At 31.4% G+C, this 22,026-nt stretch overlaps 1 protein-coding gene across 1 annotated transcript in view; it reads left to right on the top strand.

The window, feature by feature from the left end:
- LOC143202112 (uncharacterized) overlaps window positions 1–22,026 on the top strand; it is a 506,901-nt gene that overhangs the window by 92,752 nt on the left and 392,123 nt on the right. Inside the window, exon 2 of the mRNA XM_076413396.1 lies at window positions 3,720–3,849. Coding sequence (XP_076269511.1) covers window positions 3,720–3,849 — 130 coding nt within the window. The remainder of the gene's footprint in view (window positions 1–3,719; window positions 3,850–22,026) is intronic.

Raw genomic sequence — 22,026 nt, 5'->3', positions numbered from 1 at the left:
TGTTTTTAGGGATAAAATTAACAAAATGTATTTATCAATTAAAATAACTTTTATGATTTATATAAAGAAAGGTGATTAATATATTTATAAATTGTGCTAACATAAAGATTATTAATAAGGTAAATAATTGCATATCAGGCGTATATAGGTAATAACAAAGACATATCTAGAATGTTGAAACTATATTCTGGTACGAAGGAAATTTTCATGTAATATTAATAACTAAGAATCTATTATTACCGCCACCGAATTATATTGTATATGCTCTACATTTATATTTTTAATGCATTGGCGTACAGTACCCATCATTTATTACCTTAAATATATGTATGCATATATATATATATATATATATATATATATATATATATATATATAGTCTGTCCAAAGTAGCAGTGAACACACGTCATCCCAAATTATACTGACGTCAAAACTGCGCAGTACTGCCTTATTACACTTTGGCATTTTACATTATACATTTTACATATTACATTTTACCTTTTATGTATAACAACATTCGAATATAAATAAAATAATGATACAATTATGTTACAAAATATAATTTATTTTAACATTATATTACATCTATGCATATATTATCGAAGGGCTTAACCTGCAGTTAATTAAACAGCCACACTCGTTTGTAGTTTAGAGTTATTTTATTGTATTTATATTGAAGTCCTTTCTAAGCTACTTAAGGTATCCTCTGAGGAGTTAATCTATCTAATTAATAATTCTACAACTAAGTAATTTATTTTATTTTCATTAGAGAATATATTAACCTTTTTATGTTTAGTTTTTTTCTCCTTTGTTGCTGTGTTTTCCTATTACTTAATTATATACTTACCTTTAGTTGTTTCCATTCTCATCACTCTTCTTCGGTATTGTCAACATTGAATCACAGTCCCGCATCCACCAAGTGTCATTCATTCACTGTCAAATTCTGAGCCACTATTCAAATCAATAACTAGGCTGTGAATGTCCAGTCTAACATAAGTTCACAATTCCACCATTTTTCAATTTCTAGTAAACCGAAGGGTGCTATTCTAGACAATAATTTCCACATCTCCAAAACCGTTTTTTGCTTGTGTATTTTCTCGACCTGCATATCTATTATAGTTATTCTTTGTCACATCCCAAAACAATTTGATTTTATTGAAAATGCAGTGATGATCATATTATTCAGACTTTGAATTTCCTGAACTCTAATGATCTGAACTACTGTGTTACTTTCTTCAGGCCTATTACTATAAATGCAGATTACATAAAACACAACTAAACATTTCATCTATATTTCCCAAATAAAAATTGAAATATTTCACTTCTTAACAATGTATTAAAACTTAACTTATATTTGGAAAATCATTCCTTAATTACAGCTTTTGCCGACCACTTGTTGGGATGTATTTGTTGGATTCCTATATCTAACATGAAGAATATATTAACAATAAATTATTAAAACATGTTATGACTTACAAAACTTAATTTAATGTTATTTTAAACTTTTACTTTTTTCATCATCTTTTGTTGAGACGTAATTTGTTTCCGACTGAATAATTTTTTGGCCTCGGCATTTTAAAGAAGAGTAATCACAAATATTAAGCAGCGATTTTAAATTTAACAAAACTAATAAAGCACCAAAACAACGTTGTTTGGCCGGCTTATAACCTCTTATTATCACTAACGTTTTGAAGAATTTTGCAGACTTTTGATAACCGAACGACTTTTGCAGTCTGATTTGGTTACACGTTCATACATATCAAACAGCATTTTATCCATCTTTGGCTAGAGTAAAATGAAAAGGAATATATCGTCTGGTATTAAAATGAATTTAGAAATTGCAATATTTCGATGACGTAAGTTCACTGCTATTTTGGATTTAGTATGTCATATGCATCATAACTATTTCTTTGCTTTTTTAGACGTGTATTAACATTTGACCATCTCGAATACAGATAGATAATTAAGAGAATTTTAAAGTGTGAAATATAAATCAGTATTACATGGTATCTTAAATCGACCTATTATCCACTAATTTATATGTTACCTTCACTTTATTTATGCCTATTCTTCCAATTGGAGTATAATTTTTACCACATTGAATATACCTCTAATGTTTCTGAATAATTTAATTTGTTTGTCTTTGTATCTCTATATCTACCAAATAAAGCCTGAGGTTTTCGGGCTTATTCATCCTTTAGGACTTCCACTATATAGTCCTTTCAATAAAAGAGACATTGACAAAAATTGTACACGTCAAAATTTATAATGCACCATATTTAAGTTTACGTTTAATTTGACTCTGATAACAAAATACTAATGTAAGTAAATAAAAGTAATACAACAAAAGTAATGTTTTAATGTATAATTTGTTTAAACATTATAGTACCTCTAATCCATAGTTATTGAAGGAATTAAAACTTACAGTTAATTAAATAGCCATAATAGTTTGTAGGTTAGGGTTGGTTTATTATATTTATCGTATCGTATTATGATAACGATGTCGACCAGTAACGACACAAATCAAATTTTATAGACCCATTAGGTTACATTTTCGATCAGACTTCATTATGTCTCTTTTCAACTAGAGTAATGCTAGTAATGAGATAGAAAATGTTCAGAGTTTTAAAATTATTTTACGTTTTTATAAACTGAACCTGGCAATACGTGCGACGGTGTTGATGACATGCATTGACTGTTTTATTGGAGGGACTATGTATACGATCAGTTTCTGCACAATAGTAAAATACTCGAGACTTTGCGCCAGTTATTCTTAAAAACATGATTATTATTTTTATCATATCTCTAAAGGTATAATTTTTGTCTAAGGGCAGATTCCCTTGAGGTATACTATTTTACTTATAAATTTAAAATCTTCTTGCACATATTTATCGTTCCATATTTTGAATAATATAGTGTATGATTAATTCAGCCGTAATATTTAATCTGCTACCAACTCTTCCTTAAAATTCCTTAAATAAGTAAATTTGAATAATTTTATCAATATTTTCCAGTCCTCAATCCACTTTTTAAACAGTCATATTGCATTGAATACTCTTTTTGTGTTTTATCTATATCTCAAGAAACAAAAATAAATTAAGAACTGGCCTTTTGTTCTCTAAAAATCTATAAAAATGAAGAAAAACAATCTAAGAACTCAAAAGCCAGATTGTCAAAAGGATGAAAATCATTTTCGGTTAACAACCGAGATGAAGAAGAAAGTCTTTCGGGATAATAAAGAAAGAAAAGGAGTGTAGAAGAATATCGCTGTATGCCTAATTGTCATTATTTTCGTTTTCTATTATCTATATACCTTATTACTGTCGATAGTTATATTTATACACGAACTATTACTGTCGATATTTTATATTTACGCGAGAAAACATGTTATAGTTATTAATTACTATCAACCTTATTAACCTTGTTTACAAGCACCATGCAATAGCTCATCATAAAAATTACTTATTAGCCAACACATTATTTGATATTTACCTTCACAACAACCACCATGAGGATTTAGTGACGCTGTCGTCCCTAGCCACTCGATAAAGCAAATTAAACAAGCCCTTTACCCCACTTCCATCTCTTTATTAATAAAAGCACTTACTGTAAGTTGCCGTTTATTATTAAGGGATATTCGATCGATACTGTGAAAAACATCTTTATTTAATAAGATATTTTGTCATAAATATAATTTCTTTTTCTATGTATATTTTCAGGTGAACATCAGTAATACTTGGATGTTACCTGAAGAAGGATTTCCTGTGTTCTATCGCTATTTTCGGGACCGTATTTCCTGGTATGAAGCCGATGCCGTATGCCAATTTCATCACGCTAACCTGGTTACCGGTAAGTAGATGATCTTGTTATAAGACCGAAGCGGATACGGAGAAGTGTCAGTTAAATATGGTTAAAATGCGAGATACGTAAAGGTTACGCAAATATAATTATCTGTTTGATGTGCAAAGGTATTATATAAGAATTTTCAATTATTGATAATTCGATTGAAACCGAGCTTGTTTGTCTGTAAGCTTTTGTTAAATGCAACGACGAATACGTGAATAAATTTGGTGGATTGATTTTTTTTTATTTTGTGTTACTCTGTTACTAGTCGTTGCCGACTAACCTTCAATTTATAGTTACATACGACATACACTTTGAACAGAGTTTTCTTATAGTCAATTGCTCATGCAATATGAAACTAACACGTTCTTTTGATAACTCTACGACGTTAGCAAACTCACGCAATTTCACTTTTCGATCATTCAAAACCATCTCACTTGTATGTCCACTTTGTTCTGCATCATAGGTGTCTCTACGACCATGTTTTTCAGCTAAGTCAGCAAACGAACGTTTTACTGTTTTTCTGATGGAGCGGATTCCTTATAACACTTTTTAAGCCTTTGCTTTGCTGGAACGGTTTTTTCCCATCAAAAAGCAATGTCAAATTAAAACACGAAATTATTTTTGATACATTGCTTTGAAAATAACAAAAGTAGCGTCACTTTTAGCACAATAATTCACAAACTGATGAGTAGAATACAATGAAGTTTTAACAGCTTTCCTTTGAATGTTAGTACTAACTGATAAAGCGGGGAATGCAATAAAACTAGGGCCATATATATGTTAGGCCCAGGACTTTTCCCCATGTGCCCCATGCCCTTGTGTTATATCATTTTAAATTTTATAGGGTTTTGGAAATTTTATAGGAAATTTCAATTCAATGTTTCAAAATTATTTTGAAACATTAATTTGACGCAAATATATTCGTATAATAATCAGTTTCAGGACGGTTTCATTAATATTGTTATTCTATTTTCGAATTTTTTCAGATTTGTTTTGAAACAATCCATTATAAACGGGTAAAATCATTAATAATAACTGTTAAAATATATTTGAAACATTTAGTAAATGTATATAGCAGTAACAGTAACGGTGTTACCAATTAATTTTTTTGCATATTTTATATAAATTACAACAAATGGTAAAAATTGGAATAAATATAATATAGTCTATTCAATATTCCATGTAATCAATTATCTATATAAATAGTTGGAATTTTATTTTTATGTACCTCTCGATCTCTTGAGTCTGTTAGTCGCCAGAGCCTGTTAATATGATTCTTGAAATCGATCCAGACGTCTAGCATTTAATTGAAACTAAAACTAAGTTTATTATATCATTACATTTGTATAAAAAGATGTTACTATTAATTTCGTTGATAATAGATCAATCTGTAAATATGCCTGTAATATTTCACAACTAGAGACAAATAAAACCAAATAGTTTAGTACTAATACGACAAGTTGTTGGGGACTGAGAATATGGACATGGACATGGAAAAACTGTTTAGGCTTAAAGACAGCTAGTTTTCTTTGAAGCGATTTTAATTAAAAACAATGTTAAAGGAGTTTCGCACAGTTAAAATGGATTTTATTCAATTTACATTATTTAAGGACTTACGTTAAATAATTGTATTATTCAGAAAAGACAGGTGAAAGTTGTCGGTGCTTTACAAGATATGTTCCACCTCGAACCTCCTGCGTTGGTGGTTTAATCGACGTTATAACTATATTATCTTTTAATTTCCTTTAAGGGGTATGATGGCTCTTACTAATTAGTATGGCTTAAGGACAGTTATCTTAAAAACTAGCAAGGCTATGAAGTAACATTAACTAAGACTAAGTAACTAAAGAGACCCTTGAAATTTTTATTATTAAGAAGTTGGTTAATTTCAAAATTCTCCTCATGCTGATGGTGTAATAGTTATAAATGTTATAATAGTCATTTATAGCGTATGTCAGAAGATACCGATGATAAGTTCTATCTCGGAATAATAATTTATTTTAAATAATAGTTATATTTATTGCAAAATTTTAATATTACTATTAAATAACGTTTTGTGTATGAAATATTAAGAACATGTTATTTTAAACATAATAATACAATATTAACATAGATTATCCCACTTAATTTTTTTTGTTGATCTTTTATTACTAATTTTGTCGATCATGCAAATTAATAGCTATCATTCATTATGGGTTATCGCAGATTTTGATTAAGGTAACTTTCAATAAGTATTTGCTGTGTTATTTTGTTTATTTGATCTTTTAATGATTTGTATGTATGATTTATGATTTATTATTAATGGTTTATATGTATGTAGTGTAACAAAGACAGTCAATGATTTTCTATATTTTAAATTAAGCATCCACAGGAAATTCATGGCAACTTAACACTAGTGATGCCATCACTTTTAAACTCACATTAACTTATATTCCAACTTATTATTCAACTCATTCATGAGTTGGAGGGCCATATTTTTGTTTTAAAATGATGTCCATGGATTTGAGATGATTGAGGATCACCTATTGCGTCACATTTAACGTTTAACTGAGTTCCTATAAATTTTGTTTATGTTATATCTGGATACAATAACGACCCCAACTCTGCTTCTTTAAACTTTACTAGCCTTGCTTCACGTTTTGTTGTCATTACCGGCGTCAGAATTGATACACAGGTACCAGTACTGATAATGTTGTTTATTTATGATTCAATCGTGTAGGAATCTTTATGAATATCCAGAAACCCAATAGAATATAATTAAATAATTGCTAAAGTATGCAGGATTAGTTGAGAGTTAGATGCCGGACAAATAGGACATTCCATATATCTGGATGTTCCTTACGAATAAGGAGGTTTCCACTGCCTCAGTATTATTTAAATAACCGTATTTACGTACCTATTACGGAATTAATAGTGATAATATGACTTAAATAAATAAATTTTATATTTTTAGATTTTCTTTAGAAATTTCTCCGAAAGAAATAATTTCTAATAAAATGTGCGAAAATAATTGCAGAGCAGTATTTAATCCGATATAATTAAAATAATAAAACTAAATCCTAACTAAATATAGCTTATTTTAGCAATAACTAAGCTTTATTAAGGACATTTTTATTATACTTTACCGTTTTTATTATGTGTTTGTGTTCTCCATAGTACCAGCCAATTTCAGCACGCAAGCTTTGTAAAGTTTAATGATGTTTGCAAGCAAATTATCTCCACTTTTCGATCTTCATCTGTGAAACTCAGATGAAACGCTAGCAATAGAATGCCCTGGATCTTCTGGCTGTTAATCTGAAAGCTTTTGTTTTTTTTTTTCGTTTACTAGAATGACCAGCTAGAACCAAATAGTCTTCGGCTGATGTCGCTTCAGCTTCGGGATATGATAGTTTTGCGGGAGACAGATACCCTAGTTTACGACTGGGACTGTCATAGTTTGTTTATTACCGGGGTTTGTGGACGGGTAGGGATTTTATTAAGGTGCTATCGTGTTCCTATGGAGAACCTCACACTGAGCATGTTTATGAAAATTTTCACAAACGGGATGCCTGATTCGAGGTGTGTATTGACGTTCCTCATAAACCACGGGGTTCTGAGTAACGCACGGACTTTTTTGTATTGGAACACTTGAAGTAGTTCGAAATGTCTCTCCGAGATATACTTGTACCATATCTGTGCTCTATTGAGGCAGATTGGACGGACTAGCATTTTATACAGAGTCGCTTTCTGTGGGATTGGAAGTTTGCTTTTTCTGAGTAGAGGAAATAATAGGCTGTACACGCCATTTCCTTTGAAAATTGCGTGCTAAATTTGGGCAGATCATTGAAATCTGCGGTCGAACTGGAGACCGAGGTATGAGACTTTCTGGATCCAAGGGATAGGGAGTTTAGCGACTTAGAGGCGATAGGCGCAAACTCCTTCTTGCGGTGGAACAGAATAGCCCGAGAGTTTTGCTCGGGTTAATCTGAAGCCGCCAGACTTTGTACCACGCTATCGCTTGGTCCAGTTGTACTTGGAGTCTATTGCGTATTGCGTCAGGACACTACCCGGTTGTGAAGAAAGCGGTGTCATCTGCATAAAATGCTGTGTGGGAAAGTTTGTAGAGCGGGAAATCAGCCATATAAAGGTCGAATAGGGCTGGCGCTAATGGAGCGACTTGTGGGACTCCTGCGGAGATTTGTTTACGAGAGGAGACTGCGTCACCGATCCTCACCTGAAAGGACCTACCATCCAAGTATGAATCTATCAGGGATATTAGGTCATTCGGTAGACCTAGTTGTTTAGTATTAAATATTAGATCGTGGTGCCATAATTGGTCGAAAGCTTTGGAGAGATCTAAGAATATGACTCCTCTTTTTCGACCTTTTATCATTGCCTGGTGGATAGTTGCTGCGACGCGGGCAGCTTGATGAAGGCATGAATGTTTAGTACGGAAACCGAATTGTTCGTTCGGGATTATGTATTGTGCGTCTGCGAAATCGTTTAAGGCGTTTAATATCGCTTTTTCGGCAAGTTTGGAAAAGCTGTCGATCGAAAATTGTGATGTATATATTTATATGTATAAGGTAGACCCATTGCGATTTAACACTGGCGGTGCCATCATTTTTAAATCCATAAAAATATGTGCGAATAAAACGGACTGTTGGAGTTTGACGGTATAGTAGTTGAGAAGCAGATCTGTCTGTAACGTACTTATTAAGTGAAATTAAAATTCTTTTGCTGTTATTTTTTACGTTATTGAAATTAAAATATTTTGCAACAATACTGATAGATGCTATTTTGTTCGAGGTAGGCGTTCAGGCTATACACTAACCCATCTTATTTCACACACGATAAATTGTTTTATTGATTGAAACATTTGAGAAACAAAATATTGAATTTTATTTTGAAATTGTTAAAATGTGTTAAACATCACTGTTGTTTAATACTTTTTTTTATGTATAGTCAATATTCCGATCATTATTGTTAATATACTAATTTTTTATGTAATTCTTAATTCTTTGTTTCCAAAAATATTGAACAGCATCTTCCGATGTACCCCCGTCTATTTTCTGTTGATTTTTTTGATGATTTATTACTAACCAAATTAAATATGGACGCTGATAAGTAGTAGCGTAACAAAAATTATATTAACTATTTATATATATATATATATATATATATATATATATATATATATATATATATATATATATTATTAGAAGGTAATTGTAATAAATAGAAAAAATATATTAAATAATTATTTCAGGCAATTTCCGGATTTCATCTCGAAAGAACGATATATATTTTGAAGCTATTCACAAATCGACCCTTTTTGGTATTTTTATAAGAAACGAAGAGCTACTCAGACAGGTCACGACTTATATGTCCGAACAAGTAGTAATCAGAAGGGGCAATGTCTTCTAAATACTGCGTGTGGGGTAGAATATCATCGGTTTTGCAACATTTAGTCGAGCATTGTTATACTGAAGGATAAGAATTTTATGTCTTTGCTAATATTCTCATTAATTGTAGTCTAAAGCTATCCCCACCGATAGTTTCATCTAGTAATACCTCCAAATCCTCGTTATGATTTTTTTTGTCTGTCCAGAACGCTCTTTGTGTGAGTTGCCAAAATTATCACTTTTACAACTTCAAAACAAGTACTCACCTGATGAAATCGAAGAAGCATGTTTGCCGTAAGCTTCACTTAACAATATAGTTCAATAACTGTTGAGATGCGGGAGAGAAAACAAGGTTGTAAATTAAATACAATTTATTTTCTCTCTTCCTTGAGTAAATTAATTAATACCAAAAGACGAGTTATTTAATGATAATAATAATGATAAAGAATACATATATATACATTTAAAGGATATTAATTAATACGTCATGGGAAACGTATTATGATTCAAATCGCGTGTACTTACAAACAATTCAATACTTTCTCTCAGCAATACTTTATTCTTCTCATTTTCAATAACACTTTTTTGCTCGGTGTTCATGCAAATTACTGTCACACAGTGTTTTACCGCTGAAGCTCCTCCCTCAGGTTCTTGGTGGTGGTGGACAAGGCTGGGCCAAGAAATCTTTTATCGGGGTGGGAAATACTCTTCCAGCTAGGAACTTCTCACGGTGATAAAACATGAGCGTTTCGGACTCTTAAGTAATTTGGTGCCATAAAATATCCTCTACCAGGTCTAACATCCGACACGTTTCGTCTATCCTCAGTACTTAAACACTCGACAACGAGCCGATGGGAATCATCCTTGTTGAACACGTCTGTTCTTGGTTTCTTTTTGCCTGTTTATATTTACCAGATGTTCAATATATTGCGAACGTTATGTTTTTTATCAGATCATAATTATCTTCCATGTCATAAATATTAAAAACTTCAGTTAAACGGTCTAATAAATTAGACCCTCCAACAATAGAACCGAAAAAATTCTACAATTAGCGTAACTTACATTTTACAGGGCTGTCCCAACCATTCATAATAAATTTGCGTCGCAACAATAACCTTCAGCCATATCTTTCTTCAAGTTGATGTAAAAAAGTTAAACTTCCCGCACATGCGATTATTCGAATTCAGATATTTTCAACGCACTAATGTTTTTTCACACTTCGACGTAATGAGAACTGATGCGATTAAATACATAGAAACACCATCTGTTGCAAATCCTTTAAAGTTAATATATAGGCCGATATTTATGTAATTCTTTTCTATGGGCATATTTTCTTTGTTTAAACATTCACCATCCTCAAAATGTAAATAATTCCCGACATTTATTACATCACTCAGATATGATCTAATTAGAATTTATTCCGGCGATATTTTCACCATTAGCCTGCCGAATAAAGTAGTTCGTTCGGAGTAAGTCAGCCGTAAAGAAATCGCATGCCTTTCATAGCTGGGACGCCGCAAAATTAAAGAAGAAAGAGCTTAAATTAATTTTGCACATAATTCCGCAGTCTTACGGCCTGACACTTCTCTTTTAAGTAGACCAAGGAGAATTTCTCGGATTTTTGCACTGTTTGCTATCCCATCATCTTTCCGGGCTGTTTGGCTTTCGAGTTTGGAAGTATTTAAAAAAAGGGGGGGAAAATAAAGATGTTTGCCTAATTGGAATTAAGCGGTTAGTGATTAGGAAGTATTTTATTGCTTTGATGGTATCGTTGGTGCTAAAATCAAATAGTATAATACTGCGAAAAGGAGAAGAAGAAGAAATAACTGGGATATTTTTGATAAATTTTATATGTTATAAACTAAATTGATGAGGTCTAAATGACGCAATTTTGCCGCATTAACTCTGAGTTTTAGTTCACTTTAGATCTTATATAACAACATTATAATCTAAATAACATCATGCAAAATGTAAAATGAGTAGTACCCCTGGAAGCCTAAGTCCCTTAATTAATAATTGTATATACAAGTAATGTTTTTTACTGTCATTAGGGAGTATATTTACCTTTTACATTAATTTTTTGTTTCTTGGGGTATAGTGTTTCCCTGTAGAGTTATTTTTATATAATTGTATATCTCCTTAGTTTGTTATGTTACTGCCTTTATACATCTTTCTTTATAAAATTAAATTTAATCACTGCATTTCCTCTAATATATTTACCATATCTGCGAAAAAGTTTTTTTCTCTCCTCACACCTTTCAAGCAAATGTGTATGTATATTGTGAACAAACACATAAATATTTATGCACATAAATCTTTCATACTCTACAATATATTTTCCTACAGTTATCGTATATTAATTATATATTCACCTTCAGTTGTATCCATTCTAATCACGTCTTGAAAATAATCCAATATTCAGAAAGCATCATTGAGGTGAATAACTCAAAAAAAGCTCTTCATTTCCAATTTATCTAACATGTGTTCACAATTTCATCATTTGTCAATTTCTTCTTCAATGTCTCCGATCGGGTTCATCCAAACTGAAGGTGTTATTAACCATTCCTGTTTCCAGCAAGAAAAATGATGTATCTGCAATGAACGATTGCCGGATTATAACCTGTAGTCATCATAACTAATATTTGGAAGAATTTTGCAGATGTTTTACAACCGGACGACTTTCGTAAGCCGACTGGGTTATATGTTCGAATGTATGACAGCATTGTATAATTTTTTAACTAGAATAAAATAAGGAGGAAAATATTGTCTGGTTCTAAAAGGAATTTACAAATTGCGACAGACAATACATTAGTCATCTTGATCACGTTAATTCACTGGTTTTCTTTTGCTTATGCTATATTCTAAAATTAAACTATAACAACATCATAATCTAAATAACATGATGTAAAATATAAAATGATTAGTATCCCCTGCCATAGACCTAAACTACTTAATTAATAAATGTGTATGCCAGTAATGTTATTTACTGTTATTAGAGAGCTTATTTACCTTTTACGTTAATTTTTTGTTTCCTGGGGTACAGTGTTTCCATGTAGAGTTATTTTTATATAAATATATATCTCTTTATTTTGTTATATTACTACCTTTATACATATTTCTTTATAAACTTAAATTTAATCACTGCATTCTCCCTAATATATTTACCATATCTGCGAAACAGTTTTTTTTCCCTCCTCGCACATTTTAAGCAAATGTTCATGTATATTGTGAACAATTACATACCTATCTATGCACATAAATATTTCATACTCTACAATACAATTGACTATAGTTATCGTATATTAATTATATATTCACCTTCAGTTGTGTCCGCTCTAATCATCCTGTCTTGAAAATAATCCCACATTCAGAAAGCGTCATTCAGGTGAGTAACTAAGCTGTTCATTTCCAATTTATCTAACATTTTATAAAAAGAATTTACCAATTGCGACAGGCAATATACTAGTCATCTTGATAACGTTAAATCACTGTTTTTTCTGATTAAACTATATGCTGCTTCGATTTGAAAAAGTAGTAATTAGAAGGTGCTATATTTGGTGAATACTCTGAGTGTCCAGAATTTCTCAGTCAAAGTGCAACAATGTATCTTTCACAACTCTTGCAATGTGTGGAGACGCTTTTTCATGCAAGAGCACAACTTTGTCCCTTTTGCTGGTCTCTTGTCAAGTTTAATGCCGGTAAAAATTTGTAGCAACAGTTTCATTCGGTTTTAGCAGCTCGCAATACAGTGAACCTTGCTGATTCCACCATAAGCAAGACTGTGGCTATGAATATTTCGCTACCGCGTCGATGTGGATGGATAAACGCATAGTTTTTGCGCTTAGTATTATAGATTATGAACTTTTAACATGCAGTCACAATATGCTACGGAAAGCTCTTTCTTGCTTGCCTATCACGCAATGAAATTGTGATGTTGAAACGTCTGGAAATGACATTCTCAGTCAATTGGTGTGATAGCCGTTTTCGATTATTTTAGATATCTTCTGGCGCATCTATACATCTATAAAATATTGATAAAGGCGGCTGGTTGCTGAAATTGATATAAACAACCTATATTTGAAGTGTTAACTTCTTTATATTAAGATTTAAATTTAGACATCTTCTTGGTTATAATAACCCAGGACCTCCTACTTAAAAAATTTTACTCTTTACGATTTTATGCAAAGACGAAGCCTGAGGAAATGCAAAGGCACTACCACAAGCTGCAAAAATCGATGTGTTCCAATCAAAATCCACTAATTTGACACTAAACTTTCAGTGAGCAATCAATGTTTGATTATTTTAATCTATTTTTCATTTTATTCTGGAATTTTTGAATATTTAAAATATTACTCTTTAGCACATATCTGGATTGTCCTGGTTTACGGATCTAAAAGGATTTGAATATATGAAATAAAATTATTTTAGATATGCTTTTGATTTACTGACTTGACTTACTTGAGACTTACGCGCTCGTTACGTGTCTAATTGGAATTAAATTATAAGCTAGTTGACGTTTCGGAATGGTTAGACATTGCATCATATTTAAGCAAGTGAGTGCTCTTTTTTATGATCCGTTAAATAATGAAATAACCTGTAGAATGATATGCTGATAGCCCTGGTTTTATAACTCAGATCTTTGTTGGGATTATATTGGTATTTGATAATCTTAAAATACTCTCGATCTTGGAAAATAAAAGTACATGTCTGGACTATGTATCTATACCTCACAAAATCGTAAATGTACTGTTACTTGTGTACTTATCATCTTACCAGTTTCTTGTATGTACTCATTACAAAACTCACAAGAGCTGTTGTTTACAACTGTTACGTGTGGTGCATTCTTTTTTACTTGAATTTACAGAGTGTTATGAAGACTATAATTTAAATAAATCATGACTTATCATTTTTGGGAGGGCTGATACTGTCACGTGGCCTGTAGTTATCCGCCTGTTTACTTACTCCGAAGTTTTACTACCCTGTAAACCTGATATATAGTAAATGTCTAAGAAAGGAAACTCGTTTTTTTTATAGTGAATTGGATGTTTTTATGTTGGGAATTCAGGTGAGTGAATCTATTCCATGTTTCTTTTCCAAATGTCAAAGATGTCGTCGATATATTTAATTTAGACACAAGGCTAATGTTTTATTATCAAAATATTCCAAGATGTTGTCTTTAATTGGTGATATGAGCCAATGATTGTTTGTGTGAATCGTGTTATCTCAATTGTGATACATGAGGGTTATTGACATGAACTTTCGTAAAAAGGGAAAGAGCGACAAAACTGACAAGAATATTTAAAATTGTTTAGATATTCACTGATCTGTACTTTAAATAATTTCTCAGAATAACAGTTTTAATCTTGATGGCATAAGGATAGTGAATTTGGCATTGGAAGTAAATCCAGGTCTTAGTTATATCTTTTAGTATGCTGAAAATACAACTAATAACATTTTTCTTTCAATGTTTCTTTATTAATAAAAAAATGATGGTCGAAAATGGCATGAATTCGAAACAAGCGAACGGATAAACGAATAAGGGGGCCACAATAAAATAAAAGAGAATTAAGAGATTCATATTGATGTGCTCGTCCGTTATCCGAAACCTTCGGTTTTTCTTTGTTCGCCAGGAAAGTTCTTTATTTATTTTTGACAAAATTAAGCTGAACTCATTCTGGTGAAAGTTGCCGGCGGGCGCAAACCCATAAGGACGAAGTTTTTCCTTTAGGCTGTCATTTCGCGCTCCGTGCCAGTTAAATTTCCTAATTGAAAGTAAAAGTTCTCTAAGTCGACAATGACTGGTTTCTGTTATGACCGTTTTATGTAAATGGCGTGCGAGGGTGTTTGGTGGTTTGTGTTTCTTTTAATAACGCGATGATGACGGTTAATGTTTCGGTTAATTAATTGGAGAGGGGTGGGATTGTGGTGTTATCAACAAAAGTAACTTTATAAACTTTAAATTTGATTTAATTTTATTATTCATAGGCTATCGAGATTGGGTATTATTCAGCTCTTTGAAACTTAATTGGTTTTTTCTTTGGTTTGTATTTAAGGAGTGTAATTAATATTTAATGTTAAAAGAGTTAATTTTCGAATATCTCTATATTAAAAAGTTGCTGCTCCCGATTATATTACGCCGATTGAAATAATTGGTAACCAAATGAACCAATATCTGAATTTTGCATTAAATGTTGAACGATTTTCAACAGCAAACAACTTAACAATTAAATTGAAAATAACTAAAAAATCTGAAACAATTTAGTAAATGATATGTGATGTCAACAAGGCATTAGAACGGATCTTAAAAGAATTCAATTAATATTGGTGTTTGGATCTAGTTTGATAATTTTTTTACTTTAAAATGGTAATTAAAGAAACACGGCGCTATATATAATAAGGAAAATGTTTTCCGTTATTTTGTATACATATTTTAGTTAACATGTTGTTAACATTTTGGTAACGATCTTAGTTTGGCATCGATCCATTTTCACATATATTTATCATTTCGTAACTAAGCCATGCTATATTAATATGCTAAACAAGTGACAATTAGATGCTATATATGATATGTATCATAAATATGCTGGGTAAATTAGAACATCCCATTCAATCTGCGATAATCTTCAATCTTTCATATATGCAGCAACATGGGCCCGAACTTTATAATTAGAGTTGGGAACTATCGACTGAAAATAGTAGAAACTGTCGGCAATCGCAAAATAGTCGAACCGGTCGATAGTAAAAAAAATCACTACTGCAGATAGTAACTATTGTTTCAGTCAGTGGTGACTCTGGTGAGTCGTGCGAGCTCTTTGGGATAGAAAAGGAAAAATAAATTGCTGAAATGTAACTTCAAATAACGGTTTTATTTTGAATGACGTAAAACCATTTTTATATTTTGACTTGATTGTAAAGAGGGATGGAGTAATGGCCACTAAATATTTATGTCGTATTTTCTCAATCAATCTTTATCAAATATTTAACCACGGCACCCTCTTTAAATAAAATAATAATTTTATTTATTGTTAATAAGGAATATTTTATTAGTAGGAATGTTATTTTTCGAACTTGAAAGTTGAATGAAAGAAGTTTTAACATTCAGAAGGCTTGAGCAAACATCGAGAAGCTTAAAAAAATAATATGATTGCAGTCAAAATTTACATTAATTACATTAATAAATAATGTTGAAAAATTGAGTTCTAAAATGTAGGCATCAATTTGGCACATTATTTTCAAGGACGCCTCTAGAACGATAAGGCCAGATCGTTAAAAATTAGTCGAATGAAATTAGTAGGTTAGAAAATAGTAACTGAAACTACACAACTAAAACAGTTTATAGTAAAAAGTAGTCAAATCAATCGGATCGAAAATAGGGAGAGAAACAGTCGATAATAAAAAGTACTGAATTACTAACCAGTCAATAGTCATCTTCACTTGATAGTTCCCAACGCTACCATTAATGTTTTGAACCATATTGCAGACACCTGACAACTGTTTCGACCTGTACCAACAAATATCCCCAAAGCCCGATTCGGTTACATGTTCGAACGCATCAGACTTCATTATGTGTCTGTTTAACTAGAACAATGCTAATTAGTAAAAAGGGAAGGAATAATCCACTCCGAGTTTAAAACGAATTTTTCTAACTGCTGAATAATAAACTGAATTGGCCATCTAATGCGTTTTCTGTTTTATTGGAATGACAATATGCAAAATTAACAAATGTAAATAATTTATTAACTAAATTTTTATATGAAACAAAAAAATTTAATACTATATAGAGCTATAGATATAACAATAGCCAATATTTTGAATGGGATCTTCTTTTAATAAGTCTTAAATTAAACGTGAACGGATTCTAATTTTGGTTTTTTTCTATTATAAATTATTTCGAATACGGCAGAAAGTCACGAAAAATCCTAAACAGTATTTAATTGATGCTACTTTTTCTATAAGGCAACGTAACCTTTTTAAGGGTTTAATTATCTGAAATTAAACGTCACTGAAAAATCCAATTAACGCACCATATTCCTTTTTCGACGGGCGAGTCGGGTGGCATTTTGATTTTAAAATTCCTTTGACGAAAAACCCATTAAACGATCCGGTTTGATGAGCACGAGCTTGTTTTTTGATCATCTTTGATGTCGGTTAGCGTCAATAAGAGGCCTTTAATCCGGCCATGCCTTTAAATCGACGAAGGCAATTCAAATTTTCTCGTTCGAGATTTTCGTGGTTTCGCCGTCATTTTTTTCCTGCTTTCCGTGTTCTTGTATTAGTGTCATTGTCGGATGAATGGTCGAGGAGTAGCAAATAATTTGAAGTACCGTAAAATAGGTCTTTAAATTAATTGATCTTATTTATTTGACATGAATTAATTTACTAAAGAGTATAGTAAAAAGAAATCTACCATTTTTGCATAAAATTGAAATATTTCAGTAACGTAGTATAATAATACTTAAATCAAGTACGTCCCGTTTTCTCGGATAATTTGTTGCCATTTTCATTAGGCCCCTCTCATGGAAGCACTTGTTGCTGATATCAAAAAACCTGGCAGTTGATTTTAAGAAACCTTTTTTTATTAATTTCTTGGAACTTCAACAATCTGCCCGTACGCAATGAGTGTTATTATATGATTTCCGTTATATAAAATAACTACGGTGACATGTAGAAGATGGCTTTAGTAAGTGATCGGCTGTACAATTTATAATAAACATCTTATTCTAGATACTATTCTAACTTATTCTAGAGAATACTATATCTTACTCTATGTGTCTATTAAACAGTTCGTCTGAGTGTTTGCGTTTGAGCCTATGCACTGCACTGTATTTGGCGAGTGCATTGGGATACACTAATAGTCTTTAGAGTACTTCGCACTAACACTTCGAATCACACTCATTATGGGTACTAAGGTGATATTACAGTTCAATACAATAGGTCCAAATGGGCTTAACTATTGACTTATACAGCAAAATTTTGTTATCTCATGTTAATTTAGATTTACGCCCTATCAGCCAATACATTTGGTTTAGTTTAATATATTCAATAATTTTTAATGTTGTCTGCTTGTGGAAATTCATGATTATTGAATTTTACTGACGAACAAGTTCTTCTATAAAGGGTGAATATCACATGGGTAGATTCTGTCTCATTGGCTTTAATACGCCACCTTTTCAACCACAATTCAACTTGGTAAAGATAATGTTGGAAGTTTCTTGTGGCTGATATTAGATCTTCGTGAGATGATTAAACCGCTGTATCGTCAGCAAATGTTGCTACAGCAATGTTTCTTGAGGTCGGTAGGTCAGCAGTATTAAATAGATATAACATTAGGACAATAACACTGCCCTTCGGAATACCTGAATATATTGGGTGTAGGTAGTGAAATATCTGTCTGTGAGGTATAATTTCAGCAGTTGAAAGAGAGTATGGAGCAAAAGCTTTTTCAATTTAACCTTCAGTCCAGTGTGCCACATCTTGTCAAACGCCTGATATATATCGAGAAATACAGAGGAGCAACATTCTTGATCGTTTGAGTTTTTGTTAATATGGTTGACTAATCTAAATATTTGTTCTGTTGTTCCGTGTTTATTACGGAAGCCAAATTGATGATCTGAAATAATATTTCTCTCTTCTGTGCTTATTTTGAGTCTCTTAATGTATAGTTTTTCAAAAAGTTTAGAGATCACAGTTAACAGGCTTATAGGACGATAAGAGGAGACGTCTTTTGATTTTTTTCCGGGTTTAAGAATCATAACAAATTGAGCCACTTTCCAAGTATTAACAAAATAATTAAGTCTTAGCATGGGATATATGAATGTTATTAATTTGATGCACTTTTCTGAGAGCTCTTTTAACATACTTCCACTAATTAACCTAATTAATAAACCTAAAGCGAATTTTTCATGAGCAAAATAGTCCGCTCTGTATAAATATAAAAATTATAATCACTTTATTCAAGGTTTGGCCTTCACTCCACTAAGGTCCGACCAAACTCCCAGAGCGTCTAGAGAGCATCCCTTCTTTAAAATTTCCCAATTATTTATAGGGCAGGTATAAATCAGAAGTTTGGCTTGGTTACCGTGCGCTGCGTCACTGCCACCATTTTCATTTGATATATATATATATATCATATATATCAAGTAATCCACTTTTTCATGGCCAACCATTATTTGCTTCATAAATGATCATCAGCATTATAAAATCTATTCACATCTTCATGCGTTTGGTTTGTGTTTTCACCTTTTAAAGAAAACTGAGTCAAACATTCAAAATCAATGCTATCAGACTTTTACAGCGCAAAATACAATTTATTTGATTTATTTATTTAAAAATGGACGGTAACCAGCTCCCAGACGTATGCAAAATTCTTGAAAGTAATAGTGATAAGAGTTTTTCAACTCTTACCTATAAATTATTGTTTCTGTATAATTAACTGTAGTTTTTAGATATTTGGTAACATTTTTTTCAATTATTTTATTTAGATTAGATTTTTTTGGATGTCAAAGCCAAACTGAACTAAAACTCAGAGTTGATGCGGCAACATTGTAATGTTTCGACGTCACAAATATCCGCGACGCATTCCTAAAAAAACTTTGAATAAACTATACATACATTTTTTGTTATTTAGTATAAAGTATGAAATTAATTAAATAAAAATATTTCTTAGCAATAAAGAAATGCAATTGAAAACAGTCCAACATCCAACGAAACAAATAACCCCGGCTGATTCATTTCGAATCAGGAAAAGTTATTTCCCGGAGAAAAATTTCTCATCGGGTTTAAATTAGGCGCATTATTTCGAACAGAAATTTCCTTTGGCCCCTGATTGGATCATTTGCTTGATTCTAATGGTTTTTTTCGATTTCCGTTTCGCTAAATTACGGTATTGATGTTGCGGATCTTCAGAGCGAGCCCAAAAAAGAGTATTTTCTCCGGAGACTGTACATCAATGGAATATCCTTGACTTTTATTGGGTATTCAATCATTAACCATAATTACTTTTATTTATTTGGTTTTTTTCTTTTTCGTTAAATTATGGCGCTTCTTTCCTGAATTTGAGGAAATGACCGAGTTCGTAAAAATAACCAAATTACTTTTTATAATTTATATAACGAATCACTTGAAAAGTATCCTGTATTAAAATTGTTCGTTATAATACTATTAAAACAATTTTATATACTAATTAATTTTTTTTTATTGAATTACGTATGGTTTAACTGGGACTGATGAACATTCAGTGTATTTTTGAAACATAACTTAAACACTAACAAGGAGGCACACAATAACTAGATTATAAATATTGATTTGTTCTCAAGTAGTGATCTTAATGACGAATATTGATCTAGAATTTGGAGCTCAATGCTATCAACTACATTAATACTAATAAAAATATTATGTTGATTGAATGTTGTATGTTGATGAAATTATATAGGTTTGCAACAAAGGAACTGTGTGAGCTTGTAAAAATAATTATTATTTTAAAAAGGGGGGATAATTGGGTTTTTTATCAATATAAGAATAAAAGATTTGATTTAGTTAGAATACTTTTACTAAATACTGTTTCGAATTAGTCGTGGACAGAAATCAGCATATACTAAACTGAATTGAAATTATCTGTTAAATTCTCGCATTCTATTTATCAAAAAAGATTCCTTAACAAATTGTTCATTTTCGAAGTTCTGTTTTGTTTCACAAAAGCTCATACAGCACACCTCGGAGTATGCTATAAAAATACCTTCAACTTCTTGCATAAATAATTTTAAAAAATCATATTCAAAATTTAAAAAAATATTAGTATTCATAGAGATACCTGACGATTATGTTTTGAGCTATCAATATACTTCTGTTACTAACATAACAACTTTTGATTGTAACGAAATAATAACATTATTATAATATGTTTTGGATTTATTATTATTTTATTGCTGGTCTTAGTATTTACTAGTTTTTTTAAAGAAAGGGCGAGGGCGTTACTTCTAACATGTTGGCACACAGAGAAAAGCCTGGATTGTTTGGTAATTCAGCTCTACTCGGATATGATACGCACACTATGGCAATTTAATCAATATATATCTTATGCATTTGTGAAATTAAAACTAGAGTTTTTAGTACCTAGTTACTTCTGCTTAATATTTTTTAGTAGTTCTAGTTAGCAAATTCATATTAAGTACGAATAAACCAATAATCGTGTATATATTGGGGAAGAATGGAATATTTTGTTTTACTTCAGATTATGTCCATATGGACAAAATAATAGGAATATCTGACGTAGAGAAAATATGTATTCATTAATAATATGTGAATCTATAATGCATTAATAATTGCTTGTAAAACAGGTGCAATTCTTCGCAAAAGAGTTTCGGAAAGTGCCCGAGTAGTTCCCAATGGAATTTTGTAACAATCTTTACCAAAATATTCACCAATTGATTCAATTATAATGAACATAAAAAATTAATAATTTCTCTCTACTCCAACACTTCTCTAATAGTTCTATTATGTTAGAGTTTGGCGATTTTACTGGCCAAAACAGATATTTCAATATCTTCTTATGCTGTTAAAATCCAGAATCTGGCAGTATTTGGCAGCAATACGCTAGTCTTAATAAGAACCCCATGATTGAAAATATTGGGATTTTGTCGTAGTTTGGCCCGTGATGTGATTGAGAAGATTTTATTCGGCCAAATACTACGATATTTCTATCCAATTCATAAAGAAAACTCTGTCATGCTTAACTATAGTAAATATGCATTCCAGATAGTTAGCTTCTTTTGGGGGTTTCCATTCAAAAGCCCAACCC

The sequence above is a fragment of the Rhynchophorus ferrugineus genome, unplaced genomic scaffold, assembly GCF_030347505.1.
Source record: "Rhynchophorus ferrugineus isolate W39M unplaced genomic scaffold, kcgeb_rfMv2 rfM9, whole genome shotgun sequence".
In the NCBI taxonomy this organism is placed as follows: domain Eukaryota; kingdom Metazoa; phylum Arthropoda; class Insecta; order Coleoptera; family Curculionidae; genus Rhynchophorus; species Rhynchophorus ferrugineus.
This window is presented reverse-complemented; position numbering and strand designations above follow the sequence as displayed.